Source organism: Gigantopelta aegis, chromosome 10 (assembly GCF_016097555.1).
Source record: "Gigantopelta aegis isolate Gae_Host chromosome 10, Gae_host_genome, whole genome shotgun sequence".
Lineage (NCBI taxonomy): Eukaryota > Metazoa > Mollusca > Gastropoda > Neomphalida > Peltospiridae > Gigantopelta > Gigantopelta aegis.
The window spans coordinates 3696930-3716954 of record NC_054708.1 but is presented as its reverse complement, the minus strand read 5'-3'; the positions used below and the strand labels follow the sequence as shown (position 1 = coordinate 3716954).

Below are 20025 nucleotides of genomic sequence, written 5' to 3'. Positions count from 1 at the left end.
CCTCGGGCGAGCACTAGACTGACAGCTGTATCCCGCCGCGCTATTTATGCTAGTCATGGAAAACCCCCCCAGAGAATGGGTCCATTGAGATGACTCTACGACGCAGACACCTCGGGCGAGCACTAGACTGACAGCTGTATCCCGCCGCGCTATTTATGCTAGTCATGGAAAACCCCCCAGAGAATGGGTCCATTGAGATGACCCTACGACGCAGACACCTCGGGCGAGCACTAGACTGACAGCTGTATCCCGCCGCGCTATTTATGCTAGTCATGGAAAACCCCCCAGAGAATGGGTCCATTGAGATGACCCTACGACGCAGACACCTCGGGCGAGCACTAGACTGACAGCTGTATCCCGCCGCGCTATTTATGCTAGTCATGGAAAACCCCCCAGAGAATGGGTCCATTGAGATGACCCTACGACGCAGACACCTCGGGCGAGCACTAGACTGACAGCTGTATCCCGCCGCGCTATTTATGCTAGTCATGGAAAACCCCCCAGAGAATGGGTCCATTGAGATGACCCTACGACGCAGACACCTCGGGCGAGCACTAGACTGACAGCTGTATCCCGCCGCGCTATTTATGCTGGTCATGGAAAACCCCCCAGAGAATGGGTCCATTGAGATGACCCTACGACGCAGACACCTCGGGCGAGCACTAGACTGACAGCTGTATCCCGCCGCGCTATTTATGCTGGTCATGGAAAACCCCCCAGAGAATGGGTCCATTGAGATGACCCTACGACGCAGACACCTCGGGCGAGCACTAGACTGACAGCTGTATCCCGCCGCGCTATTTATGCTGGTCATGGAAAACCCCCCAGAGAATGGGTCCATTGAGATGACCCTACGACGCAGACACCTCGGGCGAGCACTAGACTGACAGCTGTATCCCGCCGCGCTATTTATGCTAGTCATCATACAAAAAAGTTTGTTTTGTATAACGGCACCACATTGATTTATTAATCATCGGCTCTATTGGATGTCAAATGTCATCATACATGCAAAATATAAGTGAATAAAGACATATCGTCAACGTTCTATTTTGTTGTTGTGTAGTTGCCTATTGGGCTATTTCTTGTTCCAGTTAGTGCATCACGACTGGTATATCAGAGGCCGTGGTATGTGCTATCCTGTCTATGGAATGGTAGATAGATATAAAAGATCCCTTGCTACTAATGGAAAATGTAGCGGGTTACCTAATGTTTGACACCCAATAGGCAATGGATTAAAAAATCAATGTGCTTTAGTGGTATCGTTTTAAACAAAACAAACTTTAAACTTTGTTGGGTTTTTTGTTTTTGTATATTTTGCTTACCCTTTATTTCCCCCCAGGGGTGTACGTGTGTGAGTTTTCGTTGTTTGCGTTATTGGGTTTTTTTTTAGTCCTATATACGGGCCCATAGGAACTAAGGAGGGTGCTCCTCACCCCATACCAACAGAAACACACACACACACACACACATGACGCAAATGTACGGGTTGCTTTTGTCCTACTCTATAAATAAAGGTAAAATATGACTTGTGCCTTTCCTGGATGAAGGAGACGGCCGAGGCCGGCACTTGCGCCCATGATAGGCGTGCGCTACAACAGCTTGTTCTGAATGTGCACGTTAAACCTATGACCTGACTTGACCTGGCTTGTGCCTTCCGCTAGAGGCTGTGAGCCCGTGACACACACACACACACACATACGCGCGCGCACACATACAGACGCACACACACGTGCAGACACACACACACACATACTCACACACACACACACACACACACACACACTAAAGGCTGTGGTACACGCACCACTAGAGATTGTGACACATCCTCCCCCCTTACCCCACATATCGTTCCACGAGATGACGTTATGTGTTACAATGTATAAAATTAAACGAACAATAAAAAATTTTAGTCACTATATACAATCTACAAGACTTGTGTTTGGTATTATACTTATAGTACTACATTTATTTTCGTTAGATTATCATTTGTATGAAACGAGCTAACTTCCTCGATATTTGACCAAAGAATGTAATATTTTTCCGAAAATCCGTAATAATAATATGATACCCATATACAAATACCATATTATATATTCGTAATATGATATAAAAATAAAAGTAATTTATTTAATATATATATATATATGCAAATATTTATTTCCAAGTTTAGGCAGAAACATATTCAGTCAGCCCTCTTATGTTCAGTTTTGTTACACATAAATGGATATTGAACATGTTACCAGTCCATAAATAAACACCTAAATAATGTGGCATAACCAGCAACGTCACTATTTACACTCAGTGCGGATGCAGTATGAATAGTATTTTTATGTAGGATAGTGAAATATATATCTAGTGTATTATTTCTTATATCTTGAAGGTCAGGATTTGCCTGCTTCATATGGTGGTGGAAATGCACTATGATTGTTTTATTTACTGCAGGTATATTTCCTCCCTTTCTATAAAAAGAACACAACCAACCACTCTCTAAGGGCTTACATTATTATATTTGGAAGGCTGGTGCCAGAGGGGACAGCTTTCGTGGTCATGTGAGATGACCATATTATGTGGAAAAGGGCCAAAGTTCTTTGTTCTTGGTGTGAATCTCACACAGGCATCCAAGATTATACAAGATGGAATCAATACTCAGCACCAGCTTGTTTTACCTCAAGTGTTGCGAGAGAAAATCATGCAGGCACTTCATGATGAAGTTGGCCATCAAGGTTATGAACGAACCCTTTCACTGATACAGAAAAGATGTTTCTGGCCAGGAATGACTGTGGACATTGAGAAATATTGTCACAATTGCAACAGATGTTTGCTTGCAAAGTCTAGACCCCAGATTAGACCAACAATGGGACGTTTCCTAGCCAAGAAACCTTTAGAAGTCTTGGCTATTGACTTCACGTTCCTGGAACCTGCAACTGATGGGCGAGAAAATGTCTTGGTGATGACAGATGTGTTCACTAAGTTCACTCAAGCTGTCCCAACAAGAGACCAGAAAGCCAGGACAGTTGCAGAAGTTCTGGTCAAAGAATGGTTTGTGCGTTATGGGATTCCGCGACGAATTCATAGTGATCAAGGCCGAAACTTTGAGTCCGACCTAATCAAAGAGCTCTGCACTATGTATGGTATTAAGAAAAGCCGGACCACACCATACCACCCACAGGGCAATGCTCAGGCAGAGAGATTTAACCGTACGATGCACGACTTGCTTCGTACATTAAATCCTTCTCAGAAGAAACACTAGCCACAATATCTTCCTGGGTTGATCTATGCCTATAATGCCACTCGACATTCTTCAACTGGTTATTCACCATACTTCCTCTTCTTCGGTCGAGAGCCAAAACTACTTTTTGATCAACTTTTCGATGATCTTGATGAGGCAGAAGAAGGCACACCAGATGTTGATGAGAGGATAGCACTCCACTATCAGAGGATGCGGGAGTCATTCGAGAAGGCAGGGGTGAGGCTGGAACATGAGGCATTACAAAGACAGAAAGGCCGGAATGCCAAGTCAACAACTTGTGACATTCCACTTGGTGGCCGTGTGTATCACCACCAGGGTAGACACAAAATGCAGGATGTTTGGAATCCAAAACCATACAGAGTGGTTGCCAAACCCAATTCTGATGGCCATGTCTATACTCTGGAGCTCATGGACGGGGATGGTTTTCAGAAAAATTTCCACCAATCAGAGATTTTAGATTCCAAAGACATTGTGGTTACTGAGACAGTGCCAACGGTCATACCTGTTGAAGTATCTTCTGATATCCAGTGTGATGACCACCCACAGGATATGGACATTCCTATTCTGAATGCAGTAGCTCAGGCACTGAATTCTCCAGATCCAAACAGAATGCACGAATTGGAAATTGAGAATGCCAATGATGAGAATCTGTTTTCACCACTTCTATTTGATGAGGTTTTTGACATGATCTCAGCTCCTGTCTCATTTAGTTCCGGTACGGACAATGAGGTTGAGGAGGATGTAGTTACCGTAGTCCAATCATCAGTCGACAGAAGAGAGGAAACATCTCCATTCTTGGTGACTACACTGGGTCAGCCCCAGCCACAACAGAGACATTCTACAAAGTCGGGTGCTGGTCAACATAGTAACCCTAATCGTCTACCAGTCTCTACAGTTGTACAGGAGAGAGTAGCAGTATCTACATCAGCCAGCTCGCCACATGCTCAAGCCATAAGAGATTTGGCTCAGACTCAGGTGCTCTTGGCACAGTTACTGTTGCAGGGGCCGCAGTGACTGATGCTTTGAGTTGCCCAGGACGGCAACATTTTAGGTTGACATGTGTGTGGGAAGACCGATGTTACAATTACCATTGTGATATGTTTTTGTGCATACCATTATTATATGTTTTTGTGTGTTGCCGAGGATGGCAACATTTTAAGTTGGGAAGTGTGTAGGATAGTGAAATATATATCTAGTGTATTATTTCTTATATCTTGAAGGTCAGGATTTGCCTGCTTCATATGGTGGTGGAAATGCACTATGATTGTTTTATTTACTGCAGGTATATTTCCTCCCTTTCTATAAAAAGAACACAACCAACCACTCTCTAAGGGCTTACATTATTATGTTTGGAAGGCTGGTGCCAGAGGGGACAGCTTTCGTGGTCATGTGACATGACCATATGTGGAAAAGGGCCAAAGTTCTTTGTTCTTGGTGTGAATCTCACACAGGCATTCCACTCTGGTCACCGAGCAATCAACACCGAGTTACTCGAGCCATCTTAAAGGAGACCGGACACCAAATCATATATACGGCGTAATGAATTGTTTGCCGTCATAAACCACAACACGCAACTACCGCGCTCCCCTTATTGACTAAGTTAAGCGTGCCAGTCTTGGTTGGGGTTTTTTTTTCGCCGATCTCCGATGTTTGCCGGAAACTGTCGACAATTGATGAGCTAGACCCGTGACGTCATCGATGAGAGGAAAACTGAAGAAACTACCAAGCAGCATGGACGAACTTAGCGATTCGAGTGACGAAGAATTGTGTCCAGCTTGTGCTAATGGCATCAAACCGTATCAGTTTCAACCACTTATCAGAGACTTTGTCCCTAATCCTGGAAATGTTGTCTTAGACGAAAATTCGGATGAATCAACTGCCGACGAAGACGAGGAAGCCACACATAGACTAGCATACAAGCATTTTTCAAAAACATAATTTTTTATGACATTTTTAATGTAAACTGAAGCAAATGGATCTAATTAGAAGAAAAGCACACAAAATGTAATAATATTTCATCATAAATCTTTTTCAGCATAGATGTAAATATGACACGTCAGTGGATATTCCAGAGGCCGATTTCGCAAATTTGCAAAAAGCGTCACCTCCTCACCAAAGCAAGATATAATAATTTAACAAAAAACGTTGGTTCTCTTAACTAGTTACCCTCCAAGTTTTAATGTGTTTGGTTAAACCGTGTATTTTTAATTATTAAGAAAATGTGTTACCAGTCTGCCGAAAATGTCCACAGCCGGGTACAGAAACACAGAAATGTTGGAAAATATACTGTTGCCACATACTGACAATCACTTTACAACTAATATGTCTTATCGACAATATTATTATGTAGTCTGCATTTATTAATATAAAATACAACAGGCCCGTAGGAACTGGGGAGGGGCGGGCCTAGGGGGTTGTTCTCCATCACACAATCTAGGATGAAAATGTATGTTTTAAATTTTCACTACTTTGCATAAATAAAAATGATATAAAGATAAAAAATCTAGTTTGTATCCCTCACTAGAGACTGTATTCCCCCCCCCCCCCCCCCCACATTGTTAATTTTGCTTTAAATTGCTAGATGCCAAAAGTGATTAATTATATTATTTTATGGTAACAGTCGAAAATTAGACGACCAATTGTTTCAACCTCTGCCAAAGGTGCCCCCCCCCCCCCTCCCTCCCCACCAAGTCGTTCCTACGGGCCTGTAAAAACTAAATATATTCAAAGGAGTATATTGGGTGGTTATAGGTTTGAAATGTTTTTTTTTTATTGAACATTTTAATTCATGCACTTTTATAAATTTTAAACAGCAATTATGTTACTATAATCTATCGAAAAAATAAAACATTATATATATATATATATATATACATACATTAATTTCTGAGATTTTTTAGTACATACATTTTACCCTCCGCACCCTCTGGCAGAAACCCAGGGTAGGTATTAAAATAATTATTTGGTGTAGAGTATTTTTAATATGACATACAGAAAGCATTGAAAAGTACAATTTTATTATGCTTTAATAATCGACACTAGCTTTAAAATTATTTAACCATCATTCCTTCTGGCCAGAGTACATATGTTGTTCGTGCCAAAGTGTTAGCATTTTAATTTTAATGATAATATACTGAACTGACGATAAACATTGTTAACTAACGTAATAATTCACGTTTTGAAGGTGTTTTATTATGAGGTTAACAAACCAACTAGATCAAGAGACGTTAGTATGGAGTCGTTATGGGCTGTCGGTGAAAATTAATTTGGTAATTATAGGTAAATAAATGTGAAGTTTAAATATTCGTATGTGAACAAATTGCAATACCTTTATTTAATGTATATCTTAAGTACATACTTGTTTTAATTTTCACATTGTAAATGTACCATAACCTGCTGTATTTAGTTGATGTAAAGCCTGTTCGACGACAAAAATGCGTCCATGTTTTAAAACAACTTTCGTTTTTTTTGGAAATCGAAACCATGATGTTGGCCGTTTCTTGGGATGCATTGCTGTTACTGTTTCAGTTAAACACTGCGCAGTTAACCATCATATAATTACGTCGACAGTATATAATAACACTAATTATCTTATAAATTAAATTTCCGATAAACCTGGAGACTTAAAAAAAAAAAGACGACTAAAACAGTAAAAGGCACAACCAAAGAATCAACACGTGTACCGGTATTGCTTGGTAACTCTCACCGATGACGTATTGCCTCGATTTCGTTCAGATCTATGCATAATCCCGCCCACTTCTGTTTTTACCCCAAACCTGTGCCAAAAAGAACCAGAAGATGAGATTCATTTTTTGACTCGGTGTCCAATAAATATGCATTTAAGAAAAATACTATACTATAAAGTCGGTCAAATATGTTCTGAGTTCACATTTCTGTCTGAACTGGAAAAATGTGTTTTCGTTCTTGACAGCCCAGAACAAGTAACTCCAACTGTTGGACAATTCTGTTATGAAATGTTCAACCATAGGCAAAATGAACTTGCCAGACCCTCTACTACAACACCAACTTGAATAAACACGTATACACACTCAGTGACACTGCACACATTTACGTGTACATGTATAACTATTACACGTATATAATCATTGTCATCATTATTATTACCATGTGTCTGATCTTACCATTTTATATTCTAATTATGTATGTTGTCCAATGTATACCATGCCATGTTTATATGATTCATATATAAATAAATGATTTGATTTGAAGACGCGCAGCTGACCGGTGCCTCGCAGCGTTAGAGTAATGCGGTCTTTGACGCTAACTTAATCCATTACACACTACATGTCTTTTGGTGCCCGGTCTCCTTTAAGGTAAGCATCGTATTACATTTAGTTACAAGGAAGTATATTTGCTATTTAGGAATCAAGCTGTTGATAATTTTTATAAGATTGAATGCATAGTTATAGTATTTTATAAAGTTGGTTTGTCTCCCGAAAGTATATTAACGATGACCGGTGTCCCCCAAGGCTCAATTCTCGGTCCACTACTAATTATTATCTACATAAACGATATGCCCTTGTATGCCAAACACTGTTCTATTGACATGTATGCCGATGATGCAACCATGCACACATATGGTAGTAACCTAACAGAACTAGAGTTAAATTTGCAGGTGGATTTATTGGGCATTCAAAAGTGGTGCACAAATAACAATATGGCTCTTAATCTTCAGAAAACAACTTGTATGTTAGTAAGTACAACATACAAAATAGCCAGGCAGCACTCAGTACAAATTACACTAAACAATGAAAAACGTAATGCAGTAAAACCGCAAAAGGTACTTGGTGTTTATATAGATGAGTCACTGACCTGGACAGTACACATTAGAAAAGTGATTTCAAAATTGGCCTCAACTATCTCACTTCTCAGGAGACTTAATATATACTTAAATCAAGCTGCCAAAACAGTTTTCTATAATGCATACGTTGTTCCAATTCTCGACTTTGGGGACACTGTGCTAAGGAACAAGTGGTTGAAATTCTAAAAATGCAAAAACGTGCAATGAGAATAATTTTAAACGAACCATTAATAACTCCATCTAAAGACATGTTCAGGGAACTAAATATTTTACCTTTCCCTGACAGAATAAAATACCACATCGGCATAATGGTATATAAAGCACTAAATGGCTTCTCCCCAGAATATATTACATCTCTCCTTACCCCAATATCTGAAACCTGTAATTATAACCTAAGATCCTCTAACAAAAACAAACTTCAGTTACCAAGGCCTCATACTGAACTATATGAAAAATCCTTCAGTTACTCAGGTGTTCAGATATGGAATACAATACCCCTTGATATTAGACACCAGAAGTCAGTTGCGAACTTTAAATCCAGCCTGAAACAATATCTCATGGATGTTTATTTGGCTGATTAATTTTTATTCTATATAATAATTTTTGTTTTGAGACTTTAGTGTCAATATTACACAACTAACAGATGTCTGTTAAATGTAAGATTTCTCTAGTCAATATGTATGTATGCATTATTATAATAGTATAGTACTTAGTATATATGTATTTTCTTTTCCAGTATTTCAATGTATTGTTGAGGGCCAAGTGGAAGATTAGCTTGTGCTAAACCTGTCACCCTCATTAAATAAAGTTATTATTATTATTATTATTATGTGTATTTGGTTTGATAGATGAAGCTTGGTTACTAATGCTATTTAATTAATTAGCCTACACTTTTGTTGAACATGTATTTATATAACTGTTTTCTATTTTGCTAAATATTAGGGCTATACCTGTGGGATATACACTACTTGTATATTGATTTATAGATCCTGGGGATAAATTATCCTATATAGAAACCCCAGTGTTCTAATTTACTTATAATTAATTAACCCTATTATTAAAGCCCTTCAGATCCTGAACCTCGTCTTTCTTATTTATATTAATACATATTTACTATATTCATATTTGAGGGTGAAGGTAGTCAATCTGCTCCCTCTGAAGATACGATTATTACATGCCCCCCTCCCCCTTTACATTTAGAATACACATTTTTACCATCATATCCTTTTACTGTAATCACTCACCATTGTATCCTTTGATTAATCACTCACCATCGTATCCTTCGACTGTAATCACTCATCATTGTATCCTTTGATTAATCACTAATCTAGGTGACATAAAACATTATTTTCCATGTTTAATATTCAGAAGCAAGGTGCTTTTCTATTGTTTTGTGCTACAACACACCATTACAAGTACAGGTACTAAAATCAATTGCAGTATACATATGTATGTTGTATGAACACAACTACTAATATTAATAGTAGGCGAGTCTATTAATACAGTAGGTGTGTTTGCATTTTACATTGGTAAATGATCCTATAATAATGGTGAGGTAACATCGTAGTTTTAACACCAATAAATAAAATGATCAGTATATATTTAATAATTCATAGTACAAGAGGAAATCAGTAATTGCTAATTACAGTATTTTGAATATATCAGACGCTAGGATTTAAATATTATGCGAGACACTGTTTCGATCTAGTTTTCAATAACCATTGAAATTATGAATTGTATTAATAGACAATGAATGTTTGGTTCTGAGATTTTGCAAACATCAAACAAGAGGCAATTGTTTCCGTAAAATCAGTAAGCTTGTAGGAACTCACTTGTTGAATTAATAACAAAAGGCTAGTCTTAAAGAAACCATTTGAAATATAACAAGACTTTATCAATATACTTCCAAATATTTCTTACGGATATGATGATAACAGAAAAAAAAAGAAATAATAATTACTCATAGCAAAAGGCACTACCAGTGTTCGACAAATGGAAACACTGCAGATGTTGGATTTCTGTTATTTTTGATGCACAACGATTTATGTTGAATTCTGTAAATATAATAGTCACAAATGAATGAATGAATGAAGGTTTGACACCAAAACACTAAAATTGACAAAACATAAATCTCTCAATAACTAATAATATGTACTTCCATAGCTAACAAGAAATTTCGATAGGTGTTTTTTTTTTTTTTTTTTTTTTATTATTATTATTTTTTTAATATGCTTTGAAGCACATTTCATTGTATTTAAGCAGTGATTAAAGCACAGGTTCTTTTGTGGTTTATGACAAACATCCATAAACTTATTACTTTAATTGAGGACAAACTTTACCCATCAGTCCTGACTGTTCATGTCGGATCACAACGATGTTGTTTGCAATGCGGCTGAGCATTGCACCGACTTTGTCGACATCCAGGCCACTCATTAAATATTCTTCCACCTTATCCTCCACGCGCTTGTGATCGATGTCTCTTGGAATATCCAGGTGAAAAACCAGTGAAATGAGAACATCCTTGAAGGGTGCGTTGTCGTTGTCGCAGGTGCCGTGAAGTAGGAGGACAGACTTGGGAGACAACATCTCCAGATGATCGATCACAACAGCCTTCCCGGTCTGGAAATGTGCATGGATTTTCTCGTCAAGATCAAGTTTCGCGTCGGCAGGATCAAGATGGCTGCTGTGTCGACAGTCGATGTATTTGTTGAGTCGGGTAGAGTTCTTAAACTTCTGTGCTACCTGCTGAGCAAAGCACGTGCCAAGCTTTGATGCACTCTTAGGAACTGCAAACAAAATCACAGCAGGGTAGTGTGGGTCCTTTCCATCCAGCACATGCTTCACTGAGGACTTCAGTGTTTTCCAAGTCCGCTCATCCTGGGAAGGGAAAACATCTCTTAGTTCATTGACTCTCTTTATAAACTCTTGGAACTCGGTTGGCTTTGTTGCATGCATAGCTTTGTCATCATCAGAATAGCCTGCATATATGGATACCAGTTTTAGAGCAAGGGCAAGTGCGACTGCGACTACTACCAGGATACAAAAGATACGAATAACGATGGGTGTCTGTAGGAATTTGTACCAATCTGTCACATGTTTGCTTCCTTTACCAGCTGCAGGTACTCTTCTTTTGTGTGAACTTTCAAATGATGATACTTCTGCTTGGGTTCTCCTCATTTTGGGACTGGACTGAAACGACTGACCGTGTCCACTCTCGGGACTACTCAATCTTTCATGTTGAACTCGACGAGCGAGTCGCGGAGAAGGGGTCAGTGCTGAAGGTGACCCGGTTGTAGAAGAAGGACTACTGTGGATGGTGTCAGTTGGGACAGAATCCAGCGAGTCATGGTCTGAAACACTGCATTCCATACGGAACTCTGGGGACGCTGACCTGCGTTCTGGTGAATAGTCACTGTCCGAATCTGTGGTGGAATCATTTCTTCTGTTTGGCATTTTTCCTGAAATGTTACCTGTTTGGTGACGGCTATCTCCCAAATCATCCTTCTTGGGATTAGGTTTGTTTCTCAGGTAGTAGCGACTAGACATGCTGGTTCTGACAAGAGAAAAAAAGACAAAACAAAAGAATAAAATTTATTAATAAAGGTAAAGTTTGTTTTGTTTTGCAACATCACTAGAGCTCAATGAACGGCTATTGGATGTCAAATATTTGATACTTTTGACGTATACTGTGGTTTTAGTGAGAAAATGCACTATATTTTTCCATTGGTAGTGCTCAGGATCTTTTATATACATTATCCCAGACAGGATAGCACATACCACAATGGCTCAAACGAGAAATAGCCCAACAGGGATCAATTTATTCCAGACCAACCACACAACAGGTGAGCACTTTACCACTGGGCTACATCCCATTCCACGTTAAAATCTTATTAACCTGTTTATAGAGCACCTTTTAGATCATTGGAGAGTTATTTAGATTCACATACAGTATTACTATCAGTACAGTGAAAACAGTGACATGAACGAGTAAAAATGTATCAGTACTAGTTGTCTTTGAAGGGATTTTATAGCAATAATAATGGAAATATAAATGTGTCGTAACTGTATAGCTTACCGGGTCTATATTTGGTGATAAACAGTAACTGTACATGGACAGGGCTCAAAATAGCGGCCTAGAGGGTAAAATAGCAATTCACCTGCTAAAATTACCAGAAAATTGCAGGTCATTTTCAAGAGACAGATGTAATTATTTGTATGCACGATCATATCATCTTCTATTTACATGTAGCTGAGTCTGAGCTTGTGATCAATTCTGTTATATGTTAATTTTATAATGCTTTAAAATACATCTTAGAGGTTCTAATTTTCCCCACACTGTCCCAAACCCTCCACTCACCCCTAGCCTGAATACTCTGACGTTCGAGAGCTAGACGGATATTTCTATGGTTATGATCACTCTCTGGAAGTTGTAGTCCTTCCCACGTTCAGGGAACATCGTTCTCTTATTATGGCATTTTTTACAAGTTATTTATATCGGAGCCGATTTTTTTAAAAATTGCATACGAAAGATAGTCGGGGTTTTATCACCTATGTTTCTAGACTCCAATAATCGGCTCCATTCCTCAACATTTCTCAAAAGCTATGTCGTTTTTTATTCCCAATTTTGGAGTAAAAAATTCCCAATCAATGTAAATAATTTTAATTTTTTATTATTAAATAAAGACATATTTTTGAAAACAATACATAAGACTAGATATTAATTTGAATAAATACAAGTATATGTATAGTATTAAGTTAGTCTTTTCAATTCTAACAAGGCTTACTAAGATGTTTTTTAAAATGAAACTAAAAATTCCCATTTTTTTAAAAACAACATTAAAATTCCCAAAGTCAAAGCCAATGGTGTCAAGTCAAATTTTAGAGAAAAAAACCCTGATAGTGGGGTATGTTTTTTTGGTTATTTCCAAAACACTTTCCTTCAAATGTAAATGAAATTATTTTTAAAAAAAACATTATTCATAAAGGCTTGGGAGGTCTATAGAACTCTATTTAGAACTGCATCATACCTGTGGTAATATGGTATGCAATCTTTTAATTTACAGAGTTAAAATCTGGCAGACATCGAAATAAGTAATGTGTCTTGTAACCTATCACGACTCAAAATAGGAAGTAAAATATGGCCTGCTAAAATGATGTTTTTTAATATAGCAGGTAAAAAAATATGGCCTGATGGAAATAAAGACAACATGGGGTGCATGTAGCCCGAGTACTCTCCTGTCTGCTAGATGGACATTTGGACAGTTATGATCGCTCTCTCAGAGATTATTCTATAACGAAAACATGGAATGGCTGACTACCACATGGTAGACAAAGATTCTCGCTGTATACAAACAATAATCCTATGTTTGAATCTAAATACCATTAGTATTACATTGATCATTTTCTAGTCTGCCTATAATAAATATTTTACATAGTAACCACTAATACACACACAAAGAAACCAGACAGCACCCCTTTTCAATAATGTTCTGGTTAAATACATAGGTGACAACGGGTTTCTTCTTGTAGTATGTGTATTAGTGGTGAATAAGCAAAATATTTGTTATTAGCAAACTCGAAAATTATATCAATGTAAAGGTATTCAGTGTTAAACTTAGAATTTTCTACTGCATACTGTGTTACCGCAGGTTTGATGTAGTTCTAAATTTTAGAGTTCTGTAGACCTTCCAAGCCTCCATAACCATTGTTTTTTGTAAATAATTTCATTTTGATTTGTTTTTTGTAAATAATTTCATTTTGATTTGAGGTATGAAGAAAAGTAAGTGTTTTGGAAATTTAAAAAAAAACTACTATTTTTTATAAGCAATTTAGAAAAAAACGGACCAGAAATAAATAATTTGTAGCAAATATCATTGTAAGAGAATGATGTTCCCCACACTGTTTAGTCCACTCGCCCCCAAAAAGTTACCGACTCGCCTCAGATGTACTTTATAAAATATTAATCAGTGTTCGTCCATTGTGCATATTTCAGACATTTATATTTTACCATGTAATGGCTTTAAAAATGGAAAATAACAAACTTCGCACGTGTAGAAAGGTTATTTTCTCCAAACGCATGTGCCTGAACGCAGTTAGAAACAAGCACACTTTCTTGTTTACTGGATGGTGTTACACTTTTGTTTACGATGTCCTTGTTGTTGATTTTTTTTTCATTAACTGTCTGGAATATATTTATTTTATGCATCATAATTGAAAAATATAGAATATTATTTTAATAAGTATAGTATTCATTTTTTTTCCCATCGACATCGATGGTACACCAAAGTTGTAGATGTCCTTTTTAATTTCGTCACAAGTATTTATGGACAGTAAAGCTAAGATTGGGATGAGTTGTCCAAACACTGGGGTGAGTTGGTAACTTTTGGGGGGCAAGTTGACTAAACAGTTCGGGGAGAGTTAGCATTATGAACAGTATCAGGTCATTTCGGCCCCAGTGCATGTTCAGCCCCAGACGTTTCGGTCCCAAACCGTTTTGGCCTCATACACAATATTTAAAGTATCATTGTTTGTAATTGCTAAATAACGTATATAATTAATGTAGTTGGCATATGCAATTACCTTTTAAAAACATAAGATTACTCTTAACATGCTAAATGGCCTCTTACTTCGTTATCCAACAATGGCCAAAGTAATTGTGGGTTAAGTTATGTTTAATGTCAGCAATGTTAAGATAAATATAATGTTATGTAGTGCATGGCCCACATTAAGTCAATACTTTTCTTAATGTACAGGGTTGAGTTGCTTCCCTCTATTTAGCAAATTTAAACTGGTTAGCAAATGTTTTATGTTGTCATTGGAAGATTTATCAATCTGGATTTAGTGAGTATGGTAGGTTATACATTTTTGGTTTATGTGTCCATTTGTTGCACTATTTCGGTTGAGAAATGGTTGAAATGGAAATGGAAATGGTTTATTTAATGACACACTCAACCGTTATTTACGGTTATATGGCGTCGGACATATGGTTAAGAATTACACAGATATTGAGGGAGGAAACCCGCTGTCACCACTTCATGGGCTACTCTTTTCGATTAGCAGCAAGGGATCTTTTATATGCACTATCCCATAGACAGGATAGCACATACCACAGCCTTTGATGTACCAGTCGTGGTGCACTGGCTGGAGCGAGAAATAGCCCAATGGGCCCACTGACGGGGATCGATCCCAAACCGACCGCACATCAAGCGAGTGCTTTACCACTGGGCTACATCCTGCCCCGAGAAATGGTTGAAACATGGTGCTACAAGTTTTGAATACCAGCTATATACAGAGTATGTGACAATACCAGCTATATACAGAGTATGTGACAATACCAGCTATATACAGAGTGTGTGGCAATACCAGCTATATACAGAGTGTGGGACAATACCAGCTATATACAGAGTGTGTGACAATACCAGCTATATACAGAGTGTGTGACAATACCAGCTATATACAGAGTGTGTGACAATACCAGCTATATACAGAGTATGTGACAATACCAGCTATATACAGAGTGTGGGACAATACCAGCTATATACAGAGTGTGTGACAATACCAGCTATATACAGAGTGTGTGACAATACCAGCTATATACAGAGTGTGGGACAATACCAGCTATATACAGAGTGTGGGACAATACCAGCTATATACAGAGTGTGTGACAATACCAGCTATATACAGAGTGTGTGACAATACCAGCTATATACAGAGTATGTGACAATACCAGCTATATACAGAGTATGTAACAATTTTTGGATGTAGAAAGAGCCACACTTTCTATGTCCCTTCCAACTAAATGTTATGGAAAACAGGGCTAGCTCTGGGTGAGCATTCAATTTCTCCAAATTATCTATAGAACTTCAAAAATAGCAGAAACTGAGTTATTTTCCAACAAAATATCAACTATTACATGTCATTTTTTTGCCAAATTATAATAAAATTCCCCAATTGTTTTTAAAATTCGCAATTGGCAAATTTGGCAAGTGGCAGAGCTGGCCCTGAAAAATAAAATAATAACTGGGATGTAAGCATGTTAATACCTACCAAAGAAACATTTCTTTTTAATTTCTAAAGTGGTTAAATGGCCCACTAATATTATTCGCAAATCGAGACATTACTGAGGCCGAAACAACTAGGGTTATGGGGCCGAAATTGAGATGGGCAAATATGCGGGATCAGGCTAAAACGGTACCACTACCAACACAGCACCATTTTTGTTTACGAAAACGGAACCAATTTGGATACAACGGCACCTCAATGTTTCGGCGAAAACGGAACCATTTTTCTTCCCTCCTACAAATGTTTTTTGTAAATAATTTCAGTTTACTTAATGTAAAAATAAAAGAAAAAGTGTTTTGGAAATAACAAAATAATACAAAAAAACATGACATAAGAGTAGCATATAAGAGTACTGTACATCCTGTATGTAAAGTATTGAAAGTTTATAGTTTAATTGCTATAAATAAGAGATGATGCCATTTGTTAAATGCCGGTAATTAAATTTCCACAACGTAACATCATTCCACAGGAGTTTGTTCATTATTACACCATCAGGGAACGTCATATCTGATGACGTCATTTTATATGGGCAAGCTGTCTTATTGAGAGTTATTGTTTATGGATAAAAAAATATATTTTAAAATGAATTTTTAGTGTTATTATTAACAAGTCTGATTCAAATTTAATTATAAGTATTGTCTGTTATTTCTTTTACGTTCATCTGGGTATGAACAAAAAAAATCATCCACAAACTTATATGAGAACGGCTTCGCCAATTCACACAGTTTGTGGATGATTTGTTTTGTTCATACCCCGATGAACATAAAGAAATAACAGACAATCCTTACTAGTAATCGTTTAACATTTTCTTACATTTATTTGATCTTGACACATTGTCCAAGGGATTTAGTTCAATGGGCTACTTGCTCAGGACAGGGGTAATTGTGAGACACTAGGGCTACCATAAACACTGGCTGGTGGTTAATTACATTTACTATTAAAACAATACAACAAAACTTAAAATAACAACATAAGACAGACAATTTAAGGTTTTTCCTTTTAAAATGTGTTGTCTTTAATAAATGTTGAATAATGTAAACAACACATATTTTTTGCAAACACTGTGGACGATTGTCAGCATATTGCTGACGTCTAGCTGCTATTACTTTTATCTGGTTGCTAGTCACTTCGTTACGAAGTTCGTACCTTGGCCATTTCGTACCATAGTCATTTCGTACCTAATTTGGTTCTTTCGTACCCTGGTCATTTCGTACCATTGCAAAAAGTCATTTCATACCCTGATCATTTCGTACCATTGTAAAACGTCATTTCGTACCATGTATCAACATTTTTTTATATCACCCCAGAATTGTTTTTTAGAAAATAACATTAAATTGCGTCTATAAGATGCAAACACCACCTGCAACTGACTTTATAAATCATTAACTATTTAATTTTGTCCCTAAAAAAACATCAAGTCATTTCGTACCATAGTCATTTCACACCATACACTGAAACAAATTTGTGGTTAATTTAAGGGGTTTTTTTTATCAGTAAAAGACTAAAAATTATTGCCACTGTGTATAAACATGAGCAATTGGCTAATTTGGCAATCAATAGGGTAGTTAATGTTTTTGATGGTTGTTGTTTATTTCTTAAACAAATAAGATGCAAATAAGTAATATTCGGCTATTTCAGCTGGTAACTCAAAAAAAATATCATATTTATTTATTTATTTATTATTATTAGCATATTTATTAATTATGAATATAAAAAGCGCACTTTGGTCAATTGGAGCCAATTTCATAAAACATCGAAGTTGGACGTTAATCGTACATACCAAATACGGCTCTTGTCGGGTAAAATGGAAATAACAGTTGACATGTATTATTGTTATGAATAATGACATGCTGCACAATAACGTGTTCTGAATTTCAAACTGTCAAAATAAAGTTTAAAAAAAACAACGACACTGCTTATATGCTATGGTTGATTCGTTTTCTATATACTGGTACAAAATTACTTTTCACAGTGGTACGAAATGACTAGAGAACAAAATAACTAGGCCACGAAATGACTTTTTGCAATGGTACGAAATGACCAAGGTACAAAATGACTAGGGTACGAAATGACCAGGCAGCATGGTACGAAATGGATGGTACGATATGACTAGGGTACGAAGTGACTATGATTCATCTGTCTTACATGAACATAAAAATAAAACAAAGGCTAATAAAATTATAAATGATTAATATAATTATTTTAATATAGCTGTTTTATTGAGCATAAAATCGCTCACAAATTATAATGATTCTTGTTCCCTTTTAGCCATACATTTTAAAATATTTGGTGCCGTTTCAGCCAAAACAAGGTTCCGCTTTCTCCATAGATTTTGGTGTCGTTTTAGCCTGAATGGTTCCGTTTTAGCTATAACCCGAACATGCACGCAGCACTAAGGCCGAAACGTCTCGAAAGCTTGTCAATAACTTCCAGAATCTAAGAATATCATCTTAAATCTGTAACATATTCGAACATTACCTTTTAGTAATTAGTTTTCTTGCACCCCCTTGATCCGTGTGAATCGAAACTGAAACTTGTTAGGTCTCACTACACAGATGTCATCTGCCATTGAAATCCATGTTAAATTGCCCAACTTCAAACGAAGATTGCCAATAGAACGGGTTCTCGTTGGCACTAACAACATACACCATTTCGAACATAGCTAGTGGTTACGAAACGGTATGGTACGAACGTGTTTGGGTACGAAACATCTAGAAACCGCGCTATATACCCATGTCCCAAAAGGTCGATGCACAATATTACAAAATAGCATGGGCAAAATACAGCCAGAAGGCTTACCATTAAACATACATATTGTTTTAATTCTTCGCTATTTCATAGAAGTGAATATGTGAACCATAAGTCCATAACATGTGTCACAGTTAGGAACTATAGTGGACGTGATCAATGAACTCTCACCCGGAAGTGATCTGTGTAGTGAGACCTTAGGTCTCACTACACAGATGTCATCTGCCATTGAAACCCATGTTAAACTGCCCAACTTCAAGCGAAGTTTGCCCATAGAACGGGTTCTCGTTGGCACTAACAACATACACCATTGCGAACATACATTATATAAGCATTTATTTTCACTCCAAAATTGAGAACATTTCCGTCTCAGTTTTTTGCTATATAACCGCATCTGGCTGTAGTACCGGTCCGAAAAGGTGGTTCATTAACCGATTCACTCCGGCTGTCACTTGCGCTATATACCCATGTCCCAAAAGGTCGATGCACAATATTACAAAATAACATGGGCAAAATACAGCCAGAAGGCTTACCATTAAACATACATATTGTTTTAATTCTTCACCATTTCCTAGAAGTGAATATGTGAACCATAAAATGTGTCACAATTAGGAACTATAGTGGACGTGATCAATGAACTCTCACCCGGAAGTGATCTGTGTAGTGAGACCTTACGTATTAGGTCTCACTACACAGATCACTTCCGGGTGAGAGTTGATTGATCACGTCCACTATAGTTCCTAATTGTGACACATGTTATGGTTCACATATTCACTTCTAGGAAATGGTGAAGAATTAAAACAATATGTATGTTTAATGGTAAGCCTTCTGGCTGTATTTTGCCCATGTTATTTTGTAATATTGTGCATCGACCTTTTGGGACATGGGTATATAGCGCACGTGACAGCCGGAGTGAATCGATTAATGAACCACCTGTTCGGACCGGTACTACAGCCAGATGCGGTCATATAGCAAAAAACTGAGACGGAAATGTTCTCAATTTTGCAGTGAAAATAAATGCTTATATAATGTATGTTCGCAATGGTGTATGTTGTTGGTGCCAATGAGAACCCGTTCTATGGGCAATCTTCACTTGAAGTTGGGCAGTTTAACATGGGTTTCAATGGCAGATGACATCTGTGTA

At 37.4% G+C, this 20025-nt stretch overlaps 1 protein-coding gene across 2 annotated transcripts; it reads right to left on the bottom strand.

Moving 5' to 3' along the window:
• Window positions 1–10256: 10256 nt before the first annotated feature.
• On the bottom strand, window positions 10257–18966 carry LOC121383992 (torsin-1A-interacting protein 2-like). Of its 2 annotated transcripts, none has more exons than XM_041514131.1 (2): window positions 18933–18966; window positions 10257–11625 (listed from the first exon to the last, which is right to left on the bottom strand). In XM_041514131.1, exon 2 carries the CDS (start codon window positions 11616–11618, stop codon window positions 10386–10388), a length of 1233 nt encoding a protein of 410 aa, XP_041370065.1. In that variant the 5' UTR covers window positions 11619–11625; window positions 18933–18966; the 3' UTR covers window positions 10257–10385. The 2 variants fall into 2 exon arrangements, with proteins under 2 accessions (XP_041370065.1, XP_041370064.1); XM_041514130.1 differs by lacking the exon at window positions 18933–18966 and adding an exon at window positions 18612–18925.
• Window positions 18967–20025: the final 1059 nt, after the last annotated feature.